This window comes from Pelecanus crispus, chromosome 1 (genome assembly GCF_030463565.1).
Source record: "Pelecanus crispus isolate bPelCri1 chromosome 1, bPelCri1.pri, whole genome shotgun sequence".
NCBI classification, from domain to species: domain Eukaryota; kingdom Metazoa; phylum Chordata; class Aves; order Pelecaniformes; family Pelecanidae; genus Pelecanus; species Pelecanus crispus.
In genome coordinates this window covers 14,818,310-14,845,952 of record NC_134643.1, presented here as the reverse complement: position 1 = coordinate 14,845,952, position 27,643 = coordinate 14,818,310, and the positions used below count along the sequence as shown (strand labels likewise).

Below are 27,643 nucleotides of genomic sequence, written 5' to 3'. Positions count from 1 at the left end.
TGTCATGAGAGAGCTCCTGCTTGTGCAGAAGCCTGCAGGTGCGGGCGGAGGAGATGGAGGCAGGAGAGCTGAAGCTGCTCTCACCTTCCAGCACCAAGATCGTGGCCATGCCTGCCGTGGCAAACCTGAGGATCTGGCTGATAATTTACTATTCTTACTTTAAATACATATAAGGATTCACAGAGTACCTCCAAAACCAGATCCAGCAGGGACTGCTGCAAGGGCAAAGAAAGTAAAGAAACCATCTAGGACAGCAAAATTACCACTCTTACCAAAACATGAGTGAGCTTTAAAAAAAAAGTGTCCTGGTAAAGAGGTAGCATTTTATATACCTCAGTGTATAAATTCTGACAAAAAGAAAATAACCAACAATGTGGTCCTCATTCTTTTTTATTAAAAAAAAAAAAAATTCATTAGTTGCTGTAACCCCAGGGTAATGAGAAACATATACTGTTAATTTATGGGTCTCTGCTGAATGTTGATTTTAACTTACAAAGTGCTTCAGATCATTAGCAGCTGATTCAAATGCTGCCTATGCTGTGCTGAAGATAAAGAGCACCTTTTAAGAAATACGTGCAAATGTGTCCTGCAGACACGTGGTTTCTCTGGGGCTTACAGAAGAAACATTCACTGTGAACTCTGTCCCAGTTTGAATAATCAACCTATGGCACGATGGGTGCTGTTTCAGACAATGGAAAGAAAATGAGTACATGTGTGTTGTGTGTTCGGTGACTATGCGGGATGCACTTGAGATGTTCTCTTAGTCTCTTCCATCTTGAATAAAACAGGATGGGAGTCTTACCTGGGGATATCTGCCCTGTCTGTAGATCCTGTCCCTGCTGGACCAGGTGTTTAGTTGAGCTAAGTCAGGCCAGACACCTCATCATCAGCTGTTCTAATCGGGACACCTCCTTCTTAGATAATGAGTGAACTTTTAAAAAATAATTACAATAGTAAATGCTGCAGTGAGTAGAAATACGGAAATAAAATGCTTATACCATACCCTGGTTAGCAAATGCACAATTTAGGAATATTACATTTTCACTGTCACACAGGGTCTAACTCCAATGTGCAGGTGCTACCGCTCCCAGCTGGGAGCAAGGCAGGGTGCAGCCGACAGAAACGTTTTGCACTCTCGTCCTGCATGCAGTCCCAGGAACCACGTCTTGATCTGCTGCTCCTGCATGTAACAGCTTGGTGGTGCAGCAGCCTGCCCTAGAAGGGGGTAACTTTGTTTTCTGCGGCTCTAAGCAGCCAGCCCAAGTCCTCACAACTTTTTCTTTTTCTTTTTTTTTTTTTTTTTCTTTTCAATCATAGAATCATAGAATCATTTAGGTTGGAAAAGACCTTTAAGATCATCCAGTCCAACCATTAACCTACACTACCAAGTCTACTCTAAGCCAATCAAAGGTAGACTAGACTAAACCATGTCCCCAAGTGCCACATCTACCCGTTTTTTGAACACTTCCAGGGATGGTGACTCCACCACTTCCCTGGGCAGCCTGGTCCAATTCTTGACCACCCTTTCCATAAAGAAATTTTTCCTAATATCCAGTCTAAACCTCCCCTGGTGCAGCTTAAGCCCATTTCCTCTCGTCCTATCGCTAACTACTTGGGAGAAGAGACCAACACCCACCTCACTACAGCCTCCTTTCAGGTAGTTGTAGAGAGCGATAAGGTCTCCCCTCAGCCTCCTCTTCTCCAGGCTAAACAACCCCAGTTCCCTCAGCCACTCCCCATCAGCCCTGTGCTCCAGACCCTTCACCAGCTTCGTTGCCCTTCTCTGAACACCCTCCAGCACCTCAATGTCTTTCTTGTATTGAGGGGCCCAAAACTGGACACAGTATTTGAGGTGCAGCCTCACCAGCGCCGAGTACAGGGGCACAATCACCTCCCTGCTTCTGCTGGCCACACCATTCCTGATACAAGCCAGGATGCTATTGGCCTTCTTGGCCACCTGGGCACACTGCTGGCTAATGTTCAGCTGGCAAAATTTTCAAATTTTGTTATGTATTAGAAACTTCCTTCTTTGAATTGTTGCTATAAGAATGGAGGTTTAAATTGCATGCAGACATGGATACACACTGAACTAGGGTGATGTTATGGACTATGTCCCCATCATATAAAATTGTCACCACCACTGTCCCTCTTTGCAACATTTCAGGGGGGGGTTGCTTTGGGAATTGTACACAACTGCAAATAGATGAGCTTCCTTAATTCCTTCTTAGAGGAAAGATTTTGAATGTTATTTGAACTATATTTGAAATCTTGTTTTACTGTATTCAGATAGTCACAGAAACTTTATACCTGAGACAGAGCTTGCAGGAACTTCTCATGCTCCCCTTTGCAACATCAGCTGGTGCCTGTCCGCTCTCAGGGCACAGGCAAAGGCAAAGGCAAAGAAGGCAAAGGCAAAGGCATCCCTCGTAAGGGAGAGCAGAAGGAAGCTCACGTGTAGGGGTCACCACCACCTTCCTCTGCCCCAAATGCTCTTGGAGGTGAGACATCTGAAAGAGCTCAACAGTGAGGGCAGAGGAGCTTATCCTTGCTTTTAATAAGCAGTTGATTGGTCTTTTTTGCATGTAGCAGTAGGCTACATGGATAGAGGTTGCTGTTGTTAGTACCATGTGTCTTCCCACTGTCATTCTGTTAATTTAATTGCATAAATTAGGGCCTGATCCTAAAAGTGGACAGATCGTCACATCAGGATGCCTCTGGCCTCTCTAGCAGATACCTTGGAGCTTTGGACCTTTGTGTCCAGTAGATCTAATTTAGATCCATATCTCATTGTATCATCTGTTTTGTAAAGAAGAATTTCAGGAGTCATGTGAGGGATAAATGAATCCAAACGCAATGTTTAATCAAGAATGCCTACATCTCTGTCATGCCATCACCCAGGTTCCTTCTCCATTTAGCCTTACAGACAGTGTTTTGATGTATTTTTATTAAAGTGCCAGTTTTTTAATGTTATAGAACTTTCTGGTTTTCATTTCTAATGCTGCCTAAAAGAAGAGGATCCCTGGAAACATCCATGATCTGCATCATTCATGACCCCGAGCTGTTCTGTGGGTCACTACAGAGAGTGTTTTAACTGAGCTAAATAGAGCATACAAAAGATCAATGGAGCATTGTGAGATTTTGTCGTGTAAGTTAAAGTAGGCACAACTGTTTAATTCGGTATTTGCCTTCAGCCCAAGAGACCCATTTTCAAAATTGTATTTTGATTATATTGCACATTATCTTTAAAAAGTCTGCACAACTAAAATACTTCCCTCACAATTAGGGTTAGGTTAAACTGTGCTTCCATTAACATATTTATATCAAAAAAGCCTTTCAGTGATGCTAAGCTCGCTAATTCCTGTGTAAATGACTGACAGTTTTAAAGCAGGATTTCCTAACAGGCATGTTGCTGGTCTGTCAAAGCTTAGTTCAATAGAGAAACTGGCAGCTTTTAAGAACATCCTTGAAATACATTTTGAAATAGTTGGAATGGTTAAACTGATAAATAGACTGTTAAGTTCTTGAAATGTTGGGTTTTGAAATTGTTGTATGGCAATCGCTGCTAGAGATTGTTTCTGCTGGAAGTGGACAGGAAAAGGCTCTGCCTTCCCAGAAAGGTTTCTGACCTTCAATGTTTTCTCATTCATCCTGAATCATGCTGGCTGGTTAAACAACTGGATTATCAGGATTTAGTGATTCTAAATAATTTAATTGCTTTATCAGCCTTGTATTTTTAAAATACTTTATTATGAATTAATTAAGACTTCAGCATGAATAATAATGTATCAGACCAAAATAATGTACGAGTTTTCAACAGTTTCTAATCTTTCAAAATATTTTAATCGAGTTTTGAAGAAACCGACGCTTTCATGATGAAAACATGTTTTCAATAAAAAAATATTTAATTGAAAATACTGCAACAGCTCTTTTAATTATCACTGAATAAAAATAAGAGAAAACGTTGCACAGAAAAACTGAGAAAGATTGTATCATCACATATTAAAAACACAGCAGTCTTTTTTCGTACTCTGTTCATGTGTTAGTTAAAAACTGTTACCCTAAATGCTCAAAAAGATGAAAAGAGAGCATTTTCAGCTATTACCTACATATTTAATGACTGTATAGCAGATATGGTGGACATGTGGCTTTTCAAGTTTCATTTATCTATAAACCTTAGATTATACAAATTGAAACATAATGCAATTATATTTTAAACATTTTTATGCCAACAAAATCATGAAGATGATAGAACAACACAACACTAAATATTCGGCAATAGCATTTGTTAAAAGCCTCAATTTTTAGTAATTCATGCTTTTCTGCCAATTTATTTGAAGTATTTACATTTACTTTGCTTTATTTGAGTCAACTGAATTTAAAAACTGTATTGAATATGTAAGTAATGTCATAGGAATCATATTTGAAACACTGCATTTTGTTATCCTCTGTAAGAGTAGCAGCAGCTACTTTTGTATGTACAAATGAACTCCTAGAACATGTTTTGTATGAGTTTATTGGTAACATGCCTCTGCACATTCTCCGCCCACTGTTGACCTCTCCAGGTGGGACATATTTGGAGCCGTCATTGGTACTGAATGTGGGACACTGGAATCTGGCTCAGCCATGGTATTTCTCAAAGACGGAGAAAGAAAAATATGCACTCCATACATGGACACTACAGGTTATGGGAACTTAAGATTTTATTTCAGTATGGGTGAGTATATATTCCTAATGTAATACAACATGTGGAGCACGTGAACTTTAAATTACACAGTGTGCATGGAACTATTTTAAATAATCCTTAGAAGAGGATAACTCTGATTCATGACTGTGATACGCAAGAGGATGTAAGACTGACCACTCTCGGTCAGACCGAGAGTCCACCCTTCTGGATGCCCACACGTGTACAAACACAGTGGGCACATAAATAGGCCTCCGAAAAATATTCTCCCAGATGGCACTGACTTGCAGATGAAAATGTTTCTGAACCAGACAGGGCATTCTGGGTTTAGTAGCCTTTGGTGGACGTTTCTTCCATGGATTTATCCAGCCATTTTTTTGGCTGATTTAAGCATTTCGCTCCAGGTTAAAACAGTTTAATATAGAAGTTACATGAAGGTGTGTCCATGTAAGGTCAGTATCTAAACTTCCTTTAAAGTTAGAGGAGATGTGGTCAGTACCATTGCTGGAAAAAAAACGTTCAGCTCACCATGAGATATCTGTGCTGGATCAGCTGAGCAGCATCCTGGACTCCACTGACTGCATGGGTTGGATCTCCCTTGATATGAAGGAAGCTTAAGTACCTGGTGCACACATAGGTGTGGTTTCACTCTTGTTCAGTCCTTAGGCAAGATTCATTACACAAGCACGGGCTGTTGTTGCCACTTGAGGTGTCCAAGCACATCTAAGATATCAGCACAAGACTATCAGATATAAGCCAGGATTTGTGGGAAAGGCACAGCCTGCTGGAGTAGCAGGTAGGTCAGGCAGGTCACTCTACAGTGTCTAAAATGATCCTTGGTACTAGTTTTTATCAACTGAACCTGCCTGTTGGGCCCACAAGACCCTGTAGCCACTCCAAAGTCAAACAGTTCTTCACATGAAGAAGTATCTTCTCTTATACCTTCTAATTTCATTCAATACCCCTTACTTCTTATATTAGCAAAGATGGTCATATCTTGTCACCCTCACCACACCACAGAGGATTTTTCAGATACCTGTCATATCCTTCTGCAGTCATATCCATGTGGACCCTAGTGTTAATCCATCAGAGTGAATAGAGTTGCACCCGAAGATGAGATAGGAGAAGCACAGAGGTGGGACAGCCTTACCTGGCTGAACCCACAGAATAGTTTCTGCTCAAAAGCTCTTATTATATTCATAAATATTTTCCTGTACTAACGTATTGGCCCACAGTGAGATTCACACAGAGTGTGCTATAGTGTGCTACAGTCTTGGAGGAAGTATGACCTACATGTGGCATCCCTAGTGAAAAGCACTGATGTGGTGTTGGCACCATCTGTGGACCTTCCCTGCTAGGGCAAAGTGCAACCTAAGTGATTTACCAGGGCTAAGAAAGTGGCCAAGAACAAACCTGTCCTGCCACTTCCTCTCCCCACTGTTGTTGTCAGTGCAACTGCATTAGTTTGGTGTTGCAACAGACCAAAACCCCTATGAACATGGTGGTTATCATTCAGTACCTCACAGTGTTTTTCCAGAACTTTTATTTTGCACATAAAGGAAATTGCATGAGGTTATTCTCTCAACACCAGGTTTAGAGGAGGTGATGGGTTTTGCTTCAGAGTACAGAATAATAGAATAATAAAGGAGGAAGCAGAGACTAAACTTGTGACCTCCACAAGCAACCTTCTGAATCAACAAGAAAAAACACCCTTTATTTAATGAGTGGAAGACCTCATGTTGTCCTGAATTGTCGCACATCTCCTCTGTGTTACATGAATTACCAATAAAGCACAGGAAAAAGAGGATGCTTTTTCCCAGTTCTTCCAAGCATTACAACACCTGCAAGAGAAACAGGAAAGAAATTTGCTTAACCCTCTGAACTTAGGGGAGAAGTTGTCAGCACATGCAGGCACAGAGGATAGTGGGATATCATTTGAAAAATTTATTCTGTACATATTTGTAAATTAAACAAACAATAGTTTACACATTGAGGCAAGCAGACAATTGGAAGGGACACATGGATATTCATTATTACAGTATAATACGCATCAAAGATGCACAACTTATTGTGGTGGGTTGACCCTGGCTGGATGCCAGGTGCCCACCAAAGCCGCTCTATCACTCCCCTACTCAGCTGGGCAGGGGAGAGAAAATACAATGAAAGGCTCCTGGGTCAAGATAAGGACAGGGAGAGATCACTCACCAATTACTGTCATGGGCAAAACAGACTCAGCTTGGGGAAATTAGCTTAATTTATTACCAATCAAATCAGAGTAGGGTAATGAGAAATAAAACTAAATCTTAAAACACCTTCCCCCCACTCCTCCCTTCCTCACGGGCTTAACTTTGCTCCCAGTTTTCTCTACCTCCTCCCCACTAGCAGTGCAGGGGGACAGGGAATGGGGATTGTGGTCAGTTCATCACGCATCTCTGCCGCTCCTTCCTCCTCAGGGGAGGACTCCTCACACTCTTCCCCTGCTCCAGCGTGGGGTCCCTCCCACAGGAGACAGTCCTCCATGAACTCCTCCAACATGGGTCCTTCCCATGGGCTGTAGTTCTTCACAAACTGCTCCAGCGTGGGTCCCTTCCATGGGGTGCAGTCCTTCAGGAGCAGACTGCTCCAGCATGGGCCCTCCATGGGGTCAAAAGTCCTGCCAGCAAACCTGCTCCAGCCTGGGCTCCTCTCTCCATGGGGTCCCAGCCTCCTTCAGGCCCATCCCCCTGCTCCGGCGTGGGGTCCTCCCCGGGCTGCAGGTGGAGATCTGCTCCCCTGTGGAGCTCCATGGGTGCAGGGGCACAGCTGCCTCACCAGGGGCTGCACCAGGGGCTGCAGGGGAATCTCTGCTCCGGTGCCTGGAGCACCTCCTGCCCTCCTTCTTCACTGACCTTGGTGTCTGCAGAGTTGCTTCTCTCACATATTCTCACTCCTCTCTTCCGGCTGCACAGGGTTTTTTTCCGCCTTTTTAAATACGTTATCCCAGAGGTGCTACCACCATTGCTGATGGCCTCAGCCTTGGCCAGCAGCAGGTCCCTCTTGGAGCCGGCTTGCATTGGCTCTATGGGACATGGGGGAAACTTCTAGTAGCTTCTCACAGAAGACACCCCTGTAGCCCTCCCACTACCAAAAGCTTGCCACGCAAACCCAACACACTTATCTAGCTCTCTGGACAGCTTTGACTATTCCATTCCAAGAAATGGCCATCTGTAGTGAAAATAGCAGAGAAAGTGTTTCATATATGCAACATTTCTACTTTACAGACCTTTCAAAGAAGCTTCATCATCCTGGGTTTTTTTCTGTTTTGTTTTGCTTTTTTTTTAAAATACCTTCAATACCCATAGTGTACAGGGAAATGATGTTTCCTGTTTCAATTACAGATACTTTGTTTTAAAAACTTTTTTCCAGAATGCCAAACTAGAGTGATGATGTCCATCTCTTGAATGTAATGCAGAGATTAATGCTTAAATTTGCCAAAACATCTGCTCTCTTGAAGAAGGTTAATAAGTGTTTTGGGTTCTACCAGTACAAAAATATTTGAAATGCTGCCCCATTCCAGTGAGGCAACCATGACACACGTTTTGTGTGATACAATAGACTCCATCCATCCCTTTTTGGATATGGTGTAGATACTAGAAGAAGCAGCACAACAAAAAAGGCACATAGCAGTCTTCCTCATTTCCTACTAAGAGCAAATTCTCAGCTGCCAAACTATCAGCTGAGAAGTATTTAAGACATCCTCACATATGATCTGTGTGGCAGCACGGAGTGTGAGTACTAAATAACAGTTTATTGATGAGAACTCAAAAAGCAGAGCATTTCTATGTAAACAGGATTTAAAGTACACAGATAGAAGTATTGCTTTGGGCACAGCATTTTCTATTAAAATTGTTTTGATAAGCTGATTAAGAGAGTTACATGAGGTTTTCATAATTGCCAACCCCCTTCATCTCTGGCATGGTGTATCTGATCTAATAGTTCTTATACATTGTGTTTTCGGGGATAATGTTCTTTTGTTTCATATCCTAAATTAAATAGCATCTGATTGCAATTATTTTTGTAATTATGGTTGCATAATATGATTCCACTTTCCAATAACAAGGGCTTCAATTAATTATTTTCTCCCTCAAATGTGTGTTGTACAGGGGGAACTTGTGATTCTGGAGAATCCCATGAAAATGATGTCATACTTTATGCCAAAACTGAAGGCAGGAGGGAACACATACCTCTTGATACCCTGACCTATGCTGCTTACAAGGTAAATCGTCTAAAACAAAGTAGGTGGGTGGGATGGATAGATCAATCTATTTTTAAACCATCACAACAATGTCGTACATTGCATTCCATAGGGGCAGTCAAACATGATCTGCCCAAGCGCATAAATCACGTGCAGATCTCACAATGATAGGGCGCCTTTGTGACATGGCTCTGCAGTTATTGCTGATTACTCCACCCCAGAGCAGGACTGCAGCATTGGCTAGCGCTAGGATAACAGGCAAATGGGCAACAGGCAAAAATTGTCAGTCATCAGCCAAAAACTTTGGTGATAACACCTCCTCACAAATAAGTACTCCTGGCTCCAGTCAAGCTCCTGCTAGCCACGGTTTGACACTCAGGAGCTACATCCTGAGAGGGTCACTCATGGTGAGATCAGTGGCTGGGCGGAGAGTGACTGGGAAATGTATGGATGTCTTTCTTGCACCCGCTGCGGGAAATTTCACATTTTACACTTTTTATTTCCATTTTAAATACAATTTTGTGCCCTTTTAGAGGGTCTGCAGTGATGCGGGTATGAACTCAGTCATAGGATGAGGTTGCTGGCAGTGTGCGCAGGCAGCTTCTCCTCTGCTCTTAGTGCAGCCTCCTTCCAACCACATCCACCACCCAGGCAGGACAATAAGGACCTCGAGCCTGCTGCCAGTCTCCTCCCTGTGTAGGACAAGGAAGCACTTGGACCACATCTACCCTGAGTAACCCAGCCCTCAGGTGTCCTTACTCTGCTGCTGTAAAAAAGATAGCAAACATTGATACGTAATACATATACACGTGGATGTGCTAGAGACTGAAATGCAGCGTGCTTCTACAGTATGTAGGAAATTTGGCGGTAAAGATATAGCTGATTTCAAGCACAGGTCTGTGTGCATTTTCACAATAACTCTAGCATTCAGAGAGCAAATATTTACAGTAGGGTTTGGCCTGGGTTTGGTTGAGTCACTTGCATTGTTTCATTGTGCGTGGCTTCCCTCCTCGCCTGTTTCTGTGTGAAAGATGGGATAGAACTTTTTTAAAACTAAGGAAACTGTAATTGTAAAATAATAAAAAATTAATTGGGGAACTTGGGGAAAGATAGGATCTGAAATTACACTGACTTCATTGTGGAGTTTTTTTTAAAACAAGAAGTTTTAAACCTGACATCCTCTTTTGACATAATAAAGGTCTAATTACGTTGCTTTAGGACAAAGGCTAAGCTTTGTAAAGCAGTGCTTTCATTTATTTCCACAACATAACATCCTCCCTACATAAGCCTGTGAACGCATGCTGTTGCTCCATTCTCACGTATTCAGACTAGACATGCCATTACCCTGCGTTTGCTCCTGGGAGCTGAAAGGCTGCAGGACAAATATCATCTTCCATTATCAACGGAGCACTGACAAAATAAACCAGTATTTTTCAGAACACAGAAGGTACAGTCTTTTCTACAGTGTATCCAGAGTGTCAATAGCTATGCACATAATATAGAATGTTTGAATTTGGGATCTTCTGTGGAAGAAGGTGGCTAAAAGAAGTTAGCAGAAAAGAAGGAAGGAGAGATAAAAGTACATGTTTGGTTCAGCACCCTTGAAGTTGCTTTTCTATTTTAAATAGGACCTTATGACCTTTTTAATATTATTTGTTTTATTTAAGCCTGATTTAATCTCTTTTAAAGGTTCCATCTTTGGTTTCTGTTGTCATTAGTCCGGACCTGCAGACTCCGGTAACTAAGTTTTGCCTGAAGCAAAAGAGTCACCAAGGCCACAACAGGAACGTCTGGGCTGTGGATTACTTCCACGTCCTTCCAGTGCTCCCTTCCACGGTGACTCACATGATCCAATTTTCCATCAATTTGGGTTGTGGAACTTACCAACCTGGTAACAGGTACAAGAGGCGAGATACCTCTTTTGATTATCTGCTTTCTAGCACATTTTGGTTTATAGCATCTATATGAGTATTTGGATTTTTTTTCTCAGAAAGAATGAAACCGATTAATAATGACAAACATAAGCTGCTCGGAAGCTATTGTTTCTCCTGATCTCCACAGGCCCAGGTTTATATACCTCATATGCAATAAAGAGTCTATTAAATAGCTTTCCAGGTCAAAACTTGCTTTTCTTAGTGCATTATTCTGAAATATGCTCATGATTTCAGAGTGACTTTTGCTCCAATTTCTAATGGATACAAGATTTACTTTTTGATACTGTGTAAGGGGGGAAGTATTAAAGGCAGTGGCAGAAACCTGCCCTACTGACCTCCCAGAGATTACTGATGCAACAAGCGTATCTAATTCTTGTAAGACTGCTGATAAATAGCCCTCATCTTGACAACCATCAGTATGAGGACCTCACTGCCTGTACACTGACCACAGAACTCTTCTGCTGGCTTCACTTCATTGGGACATTCAACATTATTTTTTCCATGCAGTTAAGGGGGAGGGAAAGGGAAAGAATGGAGTTGTTTGCTGCTCCATATTTTGTAGAATATTAGAAATGTTGGTTGGAAGGGACCTTCACAGGTCATCTAGTGAAACCTGCTGCTGCAGGTGGGATTGCTACTAGTATAGGTCAGGTCAGACACAGCTTTGCCTGTCCATGACTTGAAAGCCTCCATGGATGGACATTGTGCTACCTCTCCGGGTAGCTGAGGTACCTCTCTGACCTGCTCAAGTGAAAAAGTGTTTCCTAATGTGCAGTCCAAAACTCTGAAGCGTGTTTTTATGGCCATTACCCTTTCTATTGTGCCTGCCAGTACCGAGGAGAGTCTGGCTCTGCCTCCCTTGTGAGTGTCCTCTGCACCATCATAGGCTGATGTAGCTCACCCCTCCTCCCCAGGCTGAGCAAGCCAGCTCCCCAGCCCCTCTTAGCTTGGTGCTCGAGGCCATGGACATCTTGGTCACCCTCTGCTCCACCTCTCCAGTTTCTTAACAGCCTTCTTCAAATAGGGGACCCAAACCCAAACTGTCCCTCTTTCCTTATGTACATGTGAGACTGTTTATCCTGATATTTTATGAGGATTAAGTTACTTTATATTTTTCCAGAGTCAAGAGTTTAAAGTAGGAGACTATAAATGCTTTCGCATCCATGTCCCATGGCATCTACTTCCAACTGGAAAGAGCTGCATAAGCACTGAGAGTCCTAGCAGCCATGCAAGGCAGTAGAATTCAAGGGGCAGCAAAAATCAAGGCATTGCACTTATATTTGATAGGAAGGGAAGGCAGCAACATTTTTTTTTTTACATGGAAAGTGAAAACTTTGCCTCTAAACACTCCTGGCCTGTAAACATGTGTTATATAAATTTTCCATCTCAGTCTGTTATCTGATGGGGATTACTACATATTTTGAAAGATTCATATTCTTCCTTCATACAAACTTCTTCCTGGAGCAGAAATGAGCTTCTTCACAACCAAAGAAGCAGTAGATCCCTATTATCCCCAAATACAGCAGCATTTCCCATATTCTGGTCTACAGCATTATTCATAACGCTTTCATTACTGCAAATGTAAGAGACTTACACTGAATATATGCAGTAAATATGACCCTCCAAGGTATCAGTACAGTTAAATCTGAAATAAATTAGTCAAAACCTCCATAAACCATTTTAATACACACTTACAATGTAACAGTGATGGTACATTTAAATAAAGTAATATTGTCAGCAAATTATAATAAGTAATATTGCCAGTAAATTATAATGAAAAGGAAAAGTTATGATCCAATAATTTAATACTGAGGTGATGAATTATGACTTTCATAATGTTCCATTGACATTACTTAAAATAAAACAGAATATTACAAGCTAATTTTATGGAGGAAATTACAAGAGTATTTCAGTAAAATACTAAATACTTAATAAATCAAGCACTTTCTATATTACCTTTTCAAGGTCCTCAGAATGTAGAAGATCTAAGGATTTCCTTACACTTCTAGATTATAAACAGTATTTTTTTTTAAAATATGCAGTGAAACAGTGAAGGAAAAAAAAATCTAGTAATAGGTTTTTGAAAACTGAACTTGTCGATGAACTTTTGGGAGAATGGGTTTAATAACTCGCTGTCATAGACTCAGTGGATGATCTCATAGAGTTTCTATTCTCTAATGTCACTATCTCCACATGGATGGTTTGGTTTACTGCTAGTCAATGAAACCAGCAGCTTTTTTCTTGGCAAATCTGGAGGTTTTGCATATGGTTATGTCCCTAAGACTCACAAAATTCACCTCTAAGCACTCCAGGCTCTGTGAGGTGGGAGGAGGCCTCCAAAGACCCCTATTGCTGGGCAGCGCAGAGGCTCCTATGGCTCCCGGGGGCTCTGCCTGCTACGGGGGCTCTCTGAGGGGTGCCCTTCCCCAGGTCCCTTCCACCCTCTGCAGTCCTCAGTTGGGGCTGGCCATTTTCACTGTTCTGTAGTGCTTTTCTGATCTCCGTTTAGGCACAAGGGGTGGAGGAGCCTGATGACTGAGGAGTCCAATGAAGTTAATATTTGTCAGCAATGGAAGGCAAGAGCCAGTGAGCGCATAACTAGTGGTCTCTTACCACTTTCTGAAGATGTAATTGCTAGCAGCTGGCAGTTATAAGTGTCCTGTGCTCACATGATGCTGTCTAGCTCTGATGAATCCAAGTTTTCTCCTCATTATTTTTGAAACCATTTCTATCTGAAATATAAGAGTAACATCCGTTTATTTAACAACAGCAGCACAAAAACACTAGCTAGATGGTGTCCAAACAGGGACTAGGTGTTTAGACAATACTCAGTCCATAGGCTACCCTTTTGATTTTTAAACATGATGATTTGTTTCATGTTTGTATTTTCAGGACTTTTTTGTATTCAAAGTCTGCTTAAAATTATTTCTTGTTTCAGAATCAATTATTAGGAATAGCAGATTTGGTGGTGTCTCAATGTTGGTACTTCTACATTCATATCTGTTCCAGGTAGGCTCATGGTGTCTTTCTCCTTTCTTTCCTTCACTGTGTTATCAGCGTCAGCTTGGAGTTTTCAACCAACCATGGTCGCTCTTGGTCCCTGCTCCACACTGAATGTTTGCCTGAGATATGTGCTGGGCCTCACCTCCCCCACAGCACCGTCTACGCCTCTGAAAATTACAGCGGGTGAGAGTGTTCTCTGCAAAGCTAACTGAGATGCAAGATTAGACAAGTGAATTATAGGTGACAGAAGAAAGCAACAAAGCACGCAACCCCAGGTCATCTTTCATTTTTTACTAGCTGAGGACAGCAAGGAAGGAGTGTTCTGGTCTCCCTGGCTACGCAGTAATGAAATTTGAAATATATGGTGCTGCTTCTTTGGTATAATATTATTTTTCTGATTCTAAAGATAAATTACAAAAAACCTCCTGTAGACAGCATGCTGGTAATTAAAAGAAAAGTTATACTTTGTCAGAGCCACAAAAGTTTTCTTCTTAGTCAGAGGAACCATCAGTCAAAACCATATTTACATCCTCAGACACCTTTACTCACTTGGAATCCCAATATTGGGTTACAATGAAGCACATCCTCTGTACTTCTGCAGATGGAGATGGTTGCTAGTGTCACTTTCTTGTATCAACCTTTCTCTTTATTAAGTCTCTTTGGTACTGTTCTGACCATAAAATGAACTGTGATGTATTACTGGATAGCGCAAATCTCATGACTCTGTATCCCTCTGTATCCCAACTTCCACAGGCGTTTCAGAGCAGTGGGTAAGACCATGAGAAGAGAGTGTAGCTGAAGCATTGCTATGATCTGGTGACCCCCGTTTCTGTACCATTTTCATAGCAACTATTACCCCCGGTGTGTGTAGGAAGTGTAGCCACTGTGGATGATATGAGAATGATGGCCCAGACAACAGCAGACCAAAGCTTCTGTGCCCCTCTTCTTACCCCCAAGGGTTTCCACCAAACAGAGCTCAGTCATACTGAAAGGTTTAATGCAGTATGTAATTTAGGGATATTCACTGTGATGAAGGAGTTGCTGTCATGAAGCAAGTGAAGATCTTTGCTGACTTCATGCATTCATACAGGGGAAAAAATGGCTGAATTTTATAATGGAATAATTAACATTCAAATATTATATGAAAATATTATGGGCTGTGTTCTTTTTTTTTTTTCCCATTTATATTCTCAAAAGCTGTAGTAACTTCACTGCTTAATTTGAGCAGAGTTTAAAATAAAAAATTCTCACAAAGCTCCCAGTATAAGTACACACATCTGCAAAATATACAGTTGCTTAACAACTATCACTGTAAAATATTAGTATTTTTGTTACATGTATTTCAGGTGGAACCGAATAACTATTCCCCTTCCCAATGCGGCATTAACAAGTGACACTCGGATTCGATGGAGACAAACAGGACCAATCCTTGGAAATATGTGGGCAATCGATAATAGTTAGTATTCTTATCCATGATCATGATACATCAGAAGATTAAATTTTTATATGCTGCTCCAAGTAAACATATTTTCCAGAATCACAGGTCAAAGCATTTTCAGTTTGTGAAATTCTTTTTCATCATATCTGCACTAGGTAACAAGTGCATTTTGAAACTAGAGGGGAATTGTCTCATTTGAAATGACAATAGCCTAGTAGATTACCCTTTTTTTTTTTCTTTTAATTGAACGCTTTCCAGGAAAATATATTGGTGGCAAGAGCTTAATATAACATTTCCTCTGACTGCTTAGTCCTAATTACATAAATAGGTACTACACTGCGCTATTAAGGACATGTACTGTGCCAGCCTAAGCAACAGTTACAACATCTGGGACATATTTTTCCCTCTGGACATAAAAGACCTTCATAAAGCAATGCCACTACCAAACACTAACAAAACTTTTACATATCTTTTTTACAATATCTTCAGGGGGAAAGTACCATCTGTTTCAGGGAACTAGTCTTCTTTTAGGAAATTATTTTTCACCTACCTGTTCTTTAAATTGATGTGAAGAACTGGGAGGAGCTTATATTGACTCACATAATTATAAAACTTAGTGCAGAGGATAACCAGGGCCAGTTTTGAAAGGATATACTTTAAAGCACAGAAAAAATATTTAGGAACGCAGGATAAAATAGATACATGGTATGAAATGCAGAAATAGTATGATTGAAAGGGCTAACTATGAGAAAGTGCAATTTGTTTAGCCTTGCTCATTAGCCTTAGATGTTTTGGGACTAAGTAAACTACATCCAGAATTTGTTTTATTTGATTTGTGAATAATGTAATTTAAAGATCTACAGTGATGCACAATAGCCTGTGAAATTTTGTAGTGATTCCTAGTAAGGTTTGATATGGACCCTGGGAATGGTAGATAGTTACATTTTGCAAAATTCTTAAAATTAATCACTGACTGGTTTTGAAGAGAAAATTCTTGAAGCTGCCTTGATAATGTCATGCTACAAATGAAAGTTTTTCACAAAAAGTAATGAAGATTGTTCTCTTTTAATCACATTAATGGGAAGTAGCATCATCTTGACCTTCTAGATAGAGTATTCATGTTTGTCTTTAGAGATGATGATTTACATCAAAAAGAAAGTAGAATTAAGGGAAAATTTAGGTATATATATAAAAGAAGATGTCTGTATCTGCAAAGATGAGTTGCTATCTAACAAAATGCAGACTGTAAGTGTTGGAGATGCTCACAGAAGTTCACGGAAATAAGAGCAAGATAAAATCAACGCAAGGATCCAAATTCTTTACAACAGAACAAAGCAACAAGATTTTGAAAATTAATGGACAATTCATATATCTGCACTACTTTTGCTTGTACAACTAAATACAATTTCATCAAAGGATGCTGCATGCCCCACTCTGTACCATCTCAAAAACAGTTCTACCAACCATCTGCCTAAAAACTGCCTGCTCTGAAATTTGTTTGAGGTGTAGAACCGTGACATGGGAATCAAGTCTTAAAGATGAACATGTTTATGAGGTTTTGCATGCCTCCTTTGTTAGAAACTAGTGAAACCGAACGAAGCTTTACACTTCAGTATTGTAGGGAAAGACTTATAAATATTGGCAAGCCACTCAAATTCTTGAAGAGAGGAAGATTTTCAAGGATACAGCACTCTGACTTTTAGCTTCACAACTGTTTCTTATGTGAATTAAGTTTTAAATGAAATCTGGAAGCTGGCCATCCAACACTGGAAACCTGCCAATTTTCATAAAGCTTTTTTCATTTCAAACTACATCATTACATCTTTAACCCTTCTACTTTTACCACCCCCTCAAAAAGACCTCGAAAGAGACAAATAAATCAAACAGACAGAACAGAATTTTTGCACCCTGAAAAGTGAGAAAATCTAGAAATCACATGAAGTCTGATGGGGAGTGAGTTACAGGGAGTAGCTAACAGGGATTTAGAGCGTGTCTGCCAGGGAGTAGTGATACACTGCTATGATGGGCAACATCATAAAACTAAGAGAGGGAATAAGTACTGCTTGTTATAGATGATTTCAAATTGGTGGCTATTTGGATGACATTCCAAAAGTCACAGTGCAACTGGATGACTCCAGGTAACCGGCATTCTTCAACAGAAAAGATGACACTATTCATGGTTAAGGCCTGTTTATCATATTGTGTTGAAAGAACATTGCCCGCAAGCTATTGCTTTGGGCTACACACAGATTAATGTATTTGGTCTATACCCAGATCAATGCTTTCCTTTATAGTAGTGCAATGAGATGTAGATTATATTGAGATTTGCTCATCTTTCCATCCTTCATGTCTTTCACAAAATATCAACACTGTTGATTAGGAGTCACTGGAAGAAGATGAAGTAAAAGAGTAAAACAAGTCTGGAGTATTTTTGAGTGCATATGATTTGGAGTTTTATTCCATTTGAAAGGATTAGTGAAAGTGTATGATATTTAATAGTTACTTAAGACTGTCAGGGCAGATTCTAATTCCAGAAAGTCCAGTGAAGTTAAGTATGTGGATTTCAGTGAGAGAAGCAGCAATACATTTTAAAAATCCACAAGATTGCTATTGGAATGTACTAATATATATATTGGATTACATCTCTGAAATAAGATGAAGAAAAGGGAAGGCAAGAAAACAGTCAATGCACAGCAAATCATCTGATCTCATTCACAGTCTTAGAAAAATCAGGTGTATTTAATTAAAACATCACTAGTGTCTCAAGCCACAGATAGACATTACCCATTGAATAATAAATTATCCCTGGCTATCCTTGACACAGAGCAAAATTCCATTACGCAGTTCTACAGAAGGATACAATCAAATGCATTTTATCCTTTTGTAGACCTTTTGCAGCTAGTGGGATTAAGATAAATACAATAACTGTATGATCAGGCCTGTATACTTTCTTGTATTTGTTATGTTCTGTTTATCACATAACATAACCCTTCATTTAACTGATTTCTTTTCTCTGCAGTTTATATTGGTCCGTCTTGCCTCAAATTCTGCTCAGGGAGAGGACAGTGTACTAGAAATGGCTGCAAGTAAGAGTTATAATTCAGTACTTTTATTCAATTTCTGTCACATAGTTCACTTGATGATCTGAAAGTTGAAGTGATTTTTGCTTCAGCCCTTGCTTTTTGAGGTGACTAAATATAAAATTAGCATAGCCCCCAGAATGCATAAAGCTCACTGGAGAGCTAAAGATCAATCTTTCTAAATAGCAGTGTATTTAATTTTTTTTCTATAATTTTCTTTTGGGAAAGAGTTTAACTTCCAGTTCACCTTAAAATGTGCTACAGAGCACACTGAAATGTCAGTGATGCGTGTTTTATACTGGTTTTAGAGGTGATTTGGGACTGTATCACATTTATATTAGATTTTCATAGTTCTAATATCCCATAGCCATTATAGACCTCAAGGACAGAAGGTCAGCACTCCAGTTTTTCTGAAAGTCTGGCTTGTTAAAAGTGTTCCAGCCAAAAAATAAATGTACTTGCTCGAAATCAGTAGGCATATTCAAAAAATTGGTGCAACTATTTTTAGGTATTAACAAGAGTGGGGTGTTCTGTTCTGTTCTGTTACTCAATTTCTTGTAATCACATCTGACATGTTACCCACAAAAGCAAATTAATCATTTTACATATGAACAACTGTAAATTATGTGGGCAGTATTTTTCTTCCAAAACTGAAGAAAAATATTTCTGTATTGTCTGTTATGTGTAGATTGGTGGGGTGTTCATAACTATGATTTTTTTAAATTGGAAAAGTAAGTACTAGCTAAAATGAAGTCATTGGCTATGCAATGCCTAAACAAAGTTTAAAGAGGTTCTTGTTCCTTAGATTTGAGAGGGACTTTGTAGGCATCTTCAGTTCATGAACTGTAACCACTGTGTTGTTTTCCCAACCAACCACAGGAGAAGAGGGGTCATTAATTACACTGTCCAATCTCCCTCTCCCACAGGTGCGACCCTGGCTTTTCAGGGCCGGCGTGTGAGATGGCGTCGCAGACCTTCCCCGTGTTCATCTCAGAGAGCTTCGCCAGCTCTCGCCTCTCCTCTTACCACAATTTTTACTCCATCCGCGGGGCTGAGGTCAGCTTCGGCTGCGGGGTCCTGGCCAGTGGCAAGGCCCTGGTCTTCAACAAGGATGGGAGGCGCCAGCTTATCACCTCCTTCCTTGACAGCTCCCAGTCCAGGTGAGAGGGAGAGAGCAGTAATGTGAGGCAAAGAAATTGGGAACCCCTCCCCTTCCACCTACAACCTTGTGTATTATTAAGCGGATTGTTTTAGCAGGAAGAAAAGGGTTTTTAAAAAACTCCTAGTTCTGTATTTTAGTGGTGATTTCATAGCCTTGCTTTTTTCTTCCTGCTTTGTAAACAACAGAGCCCAAAACAGACTGGAGGGAAGTTATTGTACAGCTCGGATGGAAAATATGAAATGTTAATATCAAACCTGAGTGTCAAAGCCAAGTGCTAATTAATTATTTATAAGGTTGTGTTTATTTGACAGCTTGTGGCAGCTGATTAGATCCATTCACTATCTCTCCCTCCCCTTCAGTGCCTAATAAATAATTAAATGCTGTAATGATTGGCATTTTTTAACTATATGTGCCACATTGCATTACTTGACAGTAAAAACAAATTGCATGTACAAAACCCCATAACTGATACTTATCAAAATTTGTCTAGATTGAGAAGATCTGAAAACAACCTAGTTAGGAAAAAAAAAAAAAAACAAGCCACTATGCAAATGGTACCCGATAAATATTTGTGTAATTCTGACCCAGGTTCCTGCAGTTCACGCTACGCCTGGGCAGCAAGTCAGTGCTGAGCACCTGCAAAGCGCCCGACCAGCCCGGGGAAGGGGTGCTGCTGCATTACTCCTATGACAACGGGATTACCTGGAAACTACTGGAACACTATTCTTATCTCAACTACCACGAGCCAAGGTATATGCACAAATATGAGGAGTGTTACCTACATGCAGTTAATGTTGGTAGTGGTAGTCACTGCAATGCGGAGAGTAAGTACATCTGCCCACATGGTGCAGGAGTGAGTGGGGTGAAGATCTGTTACTGCGCACTGAAAGTTACCACTTTTCCTTAAAATTTTGCAGCTGCTCTGGGTAATTCCCATTTTTGCCTGCTCCTATAAAAATGAACACATGGATTTAATGGCATCCAAGTCTCAGGTGATGTGACAGAATAAGCTGAGGCAGTGTGGGATGAGCGAGAAGAAATGTACTTGTGGGAAATAGGGGCATGTCTTTTCCCATGGAAGCAGCCACTTGTAAAGATAAATTAACATAAATTATTTGTAGCTTTGAAGCCATAGATACCTTCACTACACCATCCTTTGGGATTAGGAGTTTGCAGGCAGCGCAGGACAGCTGAGACAAAATCTGACCATGAGGGTCTCTCAGGTCAGCAGGGAAATTGTGCCTGCTCCCATTATGAAGGGGATTACACGACTTTGTGCCTGTGCCCGTGGGCTGGACTCAGTGCCCTGGGAGGTCCTGCCAGTGACCATGCCTGGGAATTGTGCAAATCACGAAGAAGCTGACCAAAGAGCTCATCTTGTCTAGCAGCACCTGTGTTTGGTGTCAGATTAGAGAGGAATGTATCTGATGTATTTAGAGAAGATATTTCTTACTGTTACATGTGTGAGGCCATCCATCAATTTTAACAAAGCACATGCAAAATCAGGAGTCTCCACGAGCACACCTGTACCACAAGCCCAGAACAATTTGGGCTGGCTCTGTGCAAACCCACTCAAACCTGGAAGCGTCCGACTTCATGGGATGCTGCACCAGAACCAATGAATCCCAATGTAAGGAGATGCTTTGCGAGGGGGCACACGAGAGGCAGAGCCAAAACTGTCATTGCAGGTCCCATCCCAGCTGATCCATTCCTGCCCAAGGGTAGGCTTTGCCCTGTGTCCTCTTCTCTGCCCCTCCATCCAGTTCCAGAATAATGCCTGAGACAGCCCCAGAGGTGGGACTACAGATACATCTGCAACTCACTTTAGCTACGCATAACTGTATATATTAAGCTCAGATCAGCTCATTTAAAAAAAAAAAAAAAAAAAGCTTTCTTCATCTTTCTTCATCTTGTTAATAACTCAATTCAAAATTACAATATACAAAAGGTGTTTAAGAATATTCTAATGGAAAAAAAACTTGTAACATTAAATATATTTCCTGGGAGCTATAAGAAATACTCAAAAATCTGAGAGGAATAGCTGTATTTATTAGAAGTATACTGCGTGTGGGCTTTAATTTCTGAAGTTTTAAATGTTTCCAAAGGAAAGATCCTACAAACTGGAATGCTCATAATCCTTCTTCAAAATTTCCTTTCTGATCCTTTATTATAGTCATGTATTTATTTTATATGGCCCTGTTTCTAATTCTTAGATTCAAGATTACAACTGTAGGACTTATATTTCCCTAAAGGTTTTTAATATATAGCACTATGAAATTTTTATAACAAAAAGGAAAATACACATTCCGGTGACTGATTTTAATGAAGTTTAAGATATAAATGTAGTAAATTATATTGATGCCAGAGACCTTTTTTGCTTTTTGAGATTAAGTATGAAACACTTAATTTCTGTTGTTCTGACAGGGCAAAGAGCTAAGCACAAAGTACACAGGTTAGAAAGGTTTTGCCATGGGATATGTATACTCCAGTCTGGGTAGACAGAATAATGATAGACATACAAACCTGAAGATGATGCTGGCAATAATTATGATGAAGAACATGAAGAAAGCTTCACCTTTTCATACTATGTTGTCTGAAAATATCAGCATTTTTGGTAGCATAGATGGACTGCCGCAAAGTTTGGCAATCAATCTGTATCCAGAAATTTAATTAATCTTCAGTCATACAAAAAATAATTACACACTTAATGTTCTGCTGAAAAGGTGTATTTAATCTGCTAACATTTGACAGCTGCATTTTTCTTCCGAGTAGAACAGCGGTGGCTTTTCAATATTAGGTATGCGCATAGCTTGAAAGAATGAGATCAGAGCAAAGGTCTCCCAGCTGGTTTTTAAGAAATCTAATGGTAGCTGGTAATGTTAGCAGGAACACTTTTCTTTTCCGCAGCAGAAAAGTCATTAGCAAGAATCTCCCTCCCCCTCCATCTATCTCCAGCAAATCAAAGCCAGACAGGAGAAGCTGTTATAACTGGGGATGTAGTCAGGTTCTGCATACTAACGTGTGCGCCATATACAGTGGTTTACAACAACGTTTTTAAATTGTGTTTGCTTAATCCCCTGGGATGAGAAATTTATTTTAACATGTGTTAAATATTTTAACATCCGATAGGTGTATCAGTGGTGTATGTCATGATTTAGGATTTTCTGTAAATTACTGTCAGCAAGAATTAGTGTCCACGCGGGTGAGCTTATGAGAGTTAAGAGTAAAAGGGAAGATGCAGGCATCAGAGACAGCCACCAGCAGAGAAATATGCCCAGGATTATAACAACATTAGCTCACACAAGTGCCAAGTGCTTCACGGTGTACGCTGGATACAGTGCTCCTCCTAGCCAGGGTACTGGCTTTCCTCAGGTTCGCCCTAGCGAACCATGGAAGACAAATCTATCAGTGCCTTTTAGCATCAGTAGCCGTTTAGTGTAATTTGTGCCCATAAAAATTGACCCAGAAAGTCATAGAGTTGTGGCTTATTGGGGAACCCTTGGTAGAAAGAGAGTCCTTGTAGTTTATTCACGTGCCAGAGAGTAATGGAGCTTGGTCTTTCTCTTAGAAGGCTATGAAGTCATTCAAGCATGTTTGTTTGAGCAGCAAAAGAAACATATCCGCCATACATAAAGTGTGTGTACTGCCGGTCCCATGCCATGGGGACACAGCAGCCATCACCCCTGGCTGTCCCGCGATGCTGCTCTCTCCAGCCTACGACCAGCAGGGAACAGCTCCTAGAAATGCCAGCCAGGACTTTTTGAGTGCTTCCCACTTGTTTAGCCAAGCCATTTGATTTTTTTCTTGCTAATGGACTAACATATTCTTCTTTTAAATCAATGTAACATTAAACAGCAGTATTATAAATTTACTCTTTACAAGGACAGTTTAGCAAGTCATTTTTAAGAGTGTGGTTTTGCACTGAGTGCTGCAGGCACAAGACTGTTTGATACACACAGAACAAAACATTACAACAGGCAGCTTAGCCTTAAATCTGGAAAAAAATTTGGTGCTAAAGTATAAAATGATGTTTCCAGTTTACCTGATTTGCCATTTTATCCACATTTCCTCTAAGAGAGAAAGAAAAATATCAGCTACATGATGAGCTTGCCAAAAACTCTTTTGCCAGCAAGCAATTGTACACCGATGGAGACAAATGTTCCTGTTGCCAAGTCTGTTTCACAGCTCACGTGCATTGCATGGGGCACCATGGTCCTGGTGATTTATGGAGCTTTCAAGAAGGTGTCATTGCTGTGGCAATTAATGCATGCTCCCTGCTGCTGTATACGATAATTGCTCCTGGAAATTAGATATTACTCTTAATTCTCTTTGCAGTTTGTCAATGATAGGTTTGTTGACATAGCTGCCATCACAAATCAGGTGTCCTTGCATACCAGGAGAAGCACCTGAGACACCCCCAGCTGCATCTCTATGCAACTACAGAAGAAAAGTGTGTGCCATAAGAGACTACACATAATCGCACTGTCTGACAAGATGAACCTTTTCCCCTTGGAACGCGGCAATTTAGAGAGATGGGTTCTTCTAGGACAAGAACAACACAGGCATGACGTCAGTGCTGTGCAGAAACAAGCATGGATGTTAAGAAGATGGATCTCTTTAGATCAGGATAAAATCCATTGAGTCTGAGAAAGTGGAGCTGGAATTTGTAAATCTTTGTCAGCTGATTATGCCTTTGGCAGTCTAAGCCCCTGGCCTACAGCTGGGTTTCAGATGGAGGGCATTCAGGTTTCTTCTGGCAAGCAAGAGCAATTGTAAAATTTACAGAGACCTCCACAGTAGCAGCAAAATTTACAAAATTGGTGGCTTTTGCACATGTCTGTCTTTCAATAAATACATTGACTACCAAGAGAACTAATGATTCCTCTGTCCCTGTCACTGGTAGAAGCTATACCAGTAGATACTAAGGTATTTGTGGGCTGAATTTAACCCATGATTTTTAGGGTCAGTAAGAAAAAATAACCATAAAATACACCCCCATGGAATTATTACAAACAGCAAAACCTTCAATAATAACTTTGTTTTGTTTTCCAGAATAATTTCAGTGGAGCTCCCTGAAGATGCGAGACAGATTGGCATTCAGTTCAGATGGTGGCAACCGTATCACTCTTCTCAAGGTGAAGATGTGTGGGCGATTGATGAAATCATCATGACCTCTGTGCTTTTCAACAGCATCAGTCTGGACTTCACCAACCTAGTTGAAGTCACACAGTCTCTGGGATTCTACCTGGGAAATGTTCAGCCCTACTGTGGACACGACTGGACTCTTTGGTGAGAAACACACATTCATTTCCTTTCTACTTTTGTTTTCTTTGTCTAGTCATCCTGCTAAGAACCAAGCGATTTCTGCAAATGAGTCTTTCTGGCAGCTATTCAGAGTAATTGTGTCTCATCCTCCCATTATGGACAAAAATACAGTTGCTAATCTAATTGCAATTAGCAGTAAGCTTTTACACCCTGTTGCACAGAGATTTATGTTCAATGGGAACCTTGAATGTAGCATTCTTTCCCCACAAAATATTTAAGGAATATCCTAATAGAAACAATTTAGAAAATTTTCATTAACTTCACTTAAAATCCAGACAGGTTAATAAGGTATGTAGGTTATGAAATAATCTGTTAAGTACAGACTCTGAATATTTTGGAAGTGATGTTCAGATCTGTTTACGTAGCCATTAGATTACACTCCAAAAAGGAAAGGCAGCAGAATGTTCGTGGAATGGCATTAGTCATTTGTAGTTATTTTGTCTGGTATTATATCCGTTTAGTCATTTACACTGTGATCAGCATTATGACCTATTGCAATTATGCCTGAAATGTGCTGTGTATTTAGAAACAAAAGCAAAAAAATGTCACCTGCCCCAAAGCAAAAAAAAAGGCAAGAAAAGAAAAAGAACTGAAAGACAAAGGAAAAGAAATTCTGTTAGAATTGTGTAAAAATAAGCTTTTTTAGTAACACATTAACCTGCTTCACAAAAATTAAATTCTGGAGTACCTAAGTGTAACATTTGGAATTAATACAAGGGAAGTTCAATTTAATCTCTATGTTTTGATTAAAACTAAGTAACAGCTTCATGCTAGTCTGATCAACATATAAACCCAGTATGGCTTTAATTGGCATAGATATATTTATTTGGAGAAAGTACAATCACAGTAATTATAGAAAACCTCAAGAAAATATAAATAATTTTAGCATCCCCATGGGCACTCAGAGAAACACTGTTGGAATTTTATTAACAAGTATCTCTGAGCAATCTGATTTGACTTTCTGATCATCTGTCAAACTAAAAGGAGTTGGCTTAGCAGTAGGAACAACACCGAATGTGTTCTAGCAGTGATAATGAGGCAGTAGAAGCACCATTAACCACTTTAATAAGGACAAGGAAGGTACTCGCTGCTCATTAAAATGAAACAACATGTTAGGGCTCAAACTGTTTGCATCTTCTTCATCAAAGAGTTGGAATGAAAGCTCTTTAATGACATTGTTTTCCCTCTGTTCTTGTAAGACTAGTCTATCATGGGGAGGGGGGTAGGCTATTTAAGATCACAGAGGTTCCTCTATTTTCCTCCTATGACTCTAAATCAGAATCAAAATAATAAACACTAAGCTAAATTCTCCGTCCCATATATTGGCTAGGATTTGTAGTGCTTGGTCATAGTGGAAATGTTGAACTTTCCATGCATCAAATAAAGAACTGAAGCCTTTGAAATATTTCCTTGCTATTTATGTATAAGCATTTTTCATTATCACTGGAAGACATGAACTCTATCCTTCACTGACCTTCTTTCTCTCAAGGGAAATTTTTAAACTTACACAAAGTCTGTACAAATGGCTGCTAGTTAAATTAATTATTGTTGGCTTTTCCCAGCTGTGAGTCCATTTGGTTCTCATTTTCTAACTCATGACTTTCTATGAGCAGAGTTTGCAGTAGTACTGACACCATCCTCTTGAGAAAAGTCTGACAACTGCTTTTTCATTAGTAGAACTATAGTAAATATGCTATAAATCATTTTACAGGGTATCATCCTGAGACCCATTTTCACTGAATTGCCTTTAATTGTCTATTAGGCCTCTGTTTCTGCCTCAGATTCTGAAATATTTATCCTTAAAATTGGGGAAAACTGACGAGGGGAATTTTTATTTTTGTTGAAGAGGAAGGTTGTTCTTTCCAATATCTGACTACATTTCAAAGAGAGAGGTCTGTTGATATATATATGTTTTGAGCAAAGGTGATTTTTGAGTGGTTTATAATGGTTTATATTTGGAAGAGTCACTTGATTTGATTGTAATCATCAACATTTGGTTCTGGATTGGTTCTTAGACTTTATTACTGCAAGTGTATTGAAAGGACTCCAGAACACTTTTTAAATGGCGTGTCTGATGATGTACATTAATTCATCATTTCTCCAAAATGCTCATACACAGGCAAGGTTTTGACCCAAATGCTTCTGGAGTGTTACAAATTATTTACAGCCACTTGCTGAAATGCATTTAAGTATTGATAAGGACACTAATTTTTTTTTTTTTTAAATTATTCATCTGGACACAAATAAAATAGTGTTACATAAATAAACTGTCTTCAGTCAGATTATGACATTATAATTTAACTCAATGTAACGGACAATAGAATGTCCCTGGAGCAGCCCGAGGGAAGACTGTAAATCTGGCTCGTAATGAACTATCCTTATGGAGCAATATAATACAGTTGCCCTATATCAGTGTGATAGTTTACCTGTGTTTATAAAATGTTTCATCTTTTAGATTAATTATTACTCTGTAACATGCAGAAAGTTTCTTTCAGGTAATTGACTTAATTAAAATAAATTAATAGGTTTAGGAATTATTTAAGAGGTAGGTATGATACGATGTAAAAAAGACATAAACATCTCCTGCCTTTGATGGAAGCAGACCTGGGGCTGGCGTGAGCATTGGGCCATCACGTCAATATTCTTCGTCAATGCAGCTTTACAAAATCAGCTGCATCCGTGTGGCTTTTCAGTATTCCTGAAAGTATCAGCCTTGAAAACGTGGTAACCCTGGGGATCCCAGAGCAGTTTGGAGCAGAGCAGATTGGCTGACATTGGCTGTGATA

At 40.0% G+C, this 27,643-nt stretch overlaps 1 protein-coding gene across 1 annotated transcript in view; it reads left to right on the top strand.

The window, feature by feature from the left end:
* Window positions 1–27,643, top strand: part of RELN (reelin) — a 304,962-nt gene that overhangs the window by 183,255 nt on the left and 94,064 nt on the right. The window contains exons 12-20 of the mRNA XM_075728102.1: window positions 4,563–4,714; window positions 8,824–8,936; window positions 10,605–10,813; window positions 13,907–14,035; window positions 15,199–15,308; window positions 18,310–18,376; window positions 19,297–19,530; window positions 20,121–20,282; window positions 24,585–24,821. Of these exons, the coding sequence (XP_075584217.1) occupies window positions 4,563–4,714; window positions 8,824–8,936; window positions 10,605–10,813; window positions 13,907–14,035; window positions 15,199–15,308; window positions 18,310–18,376; window positions 19,297–19,530; window positions 20,121–20,282; window positions 24,585–24,821 (1,413 nt within the window). The remainder of the gene's footprint in view (window positions 1–4,562; window positions 4,715–8,823; window positions 8,937–10,604; window positions 10,814–13,906; window positions 14,036–15,198; window positions 15,309–18,309; window positions 18,377–19,296; window positions 19,531–20,120; window positions 20,283–24,584; window positions 24,822–27,643) is intronic.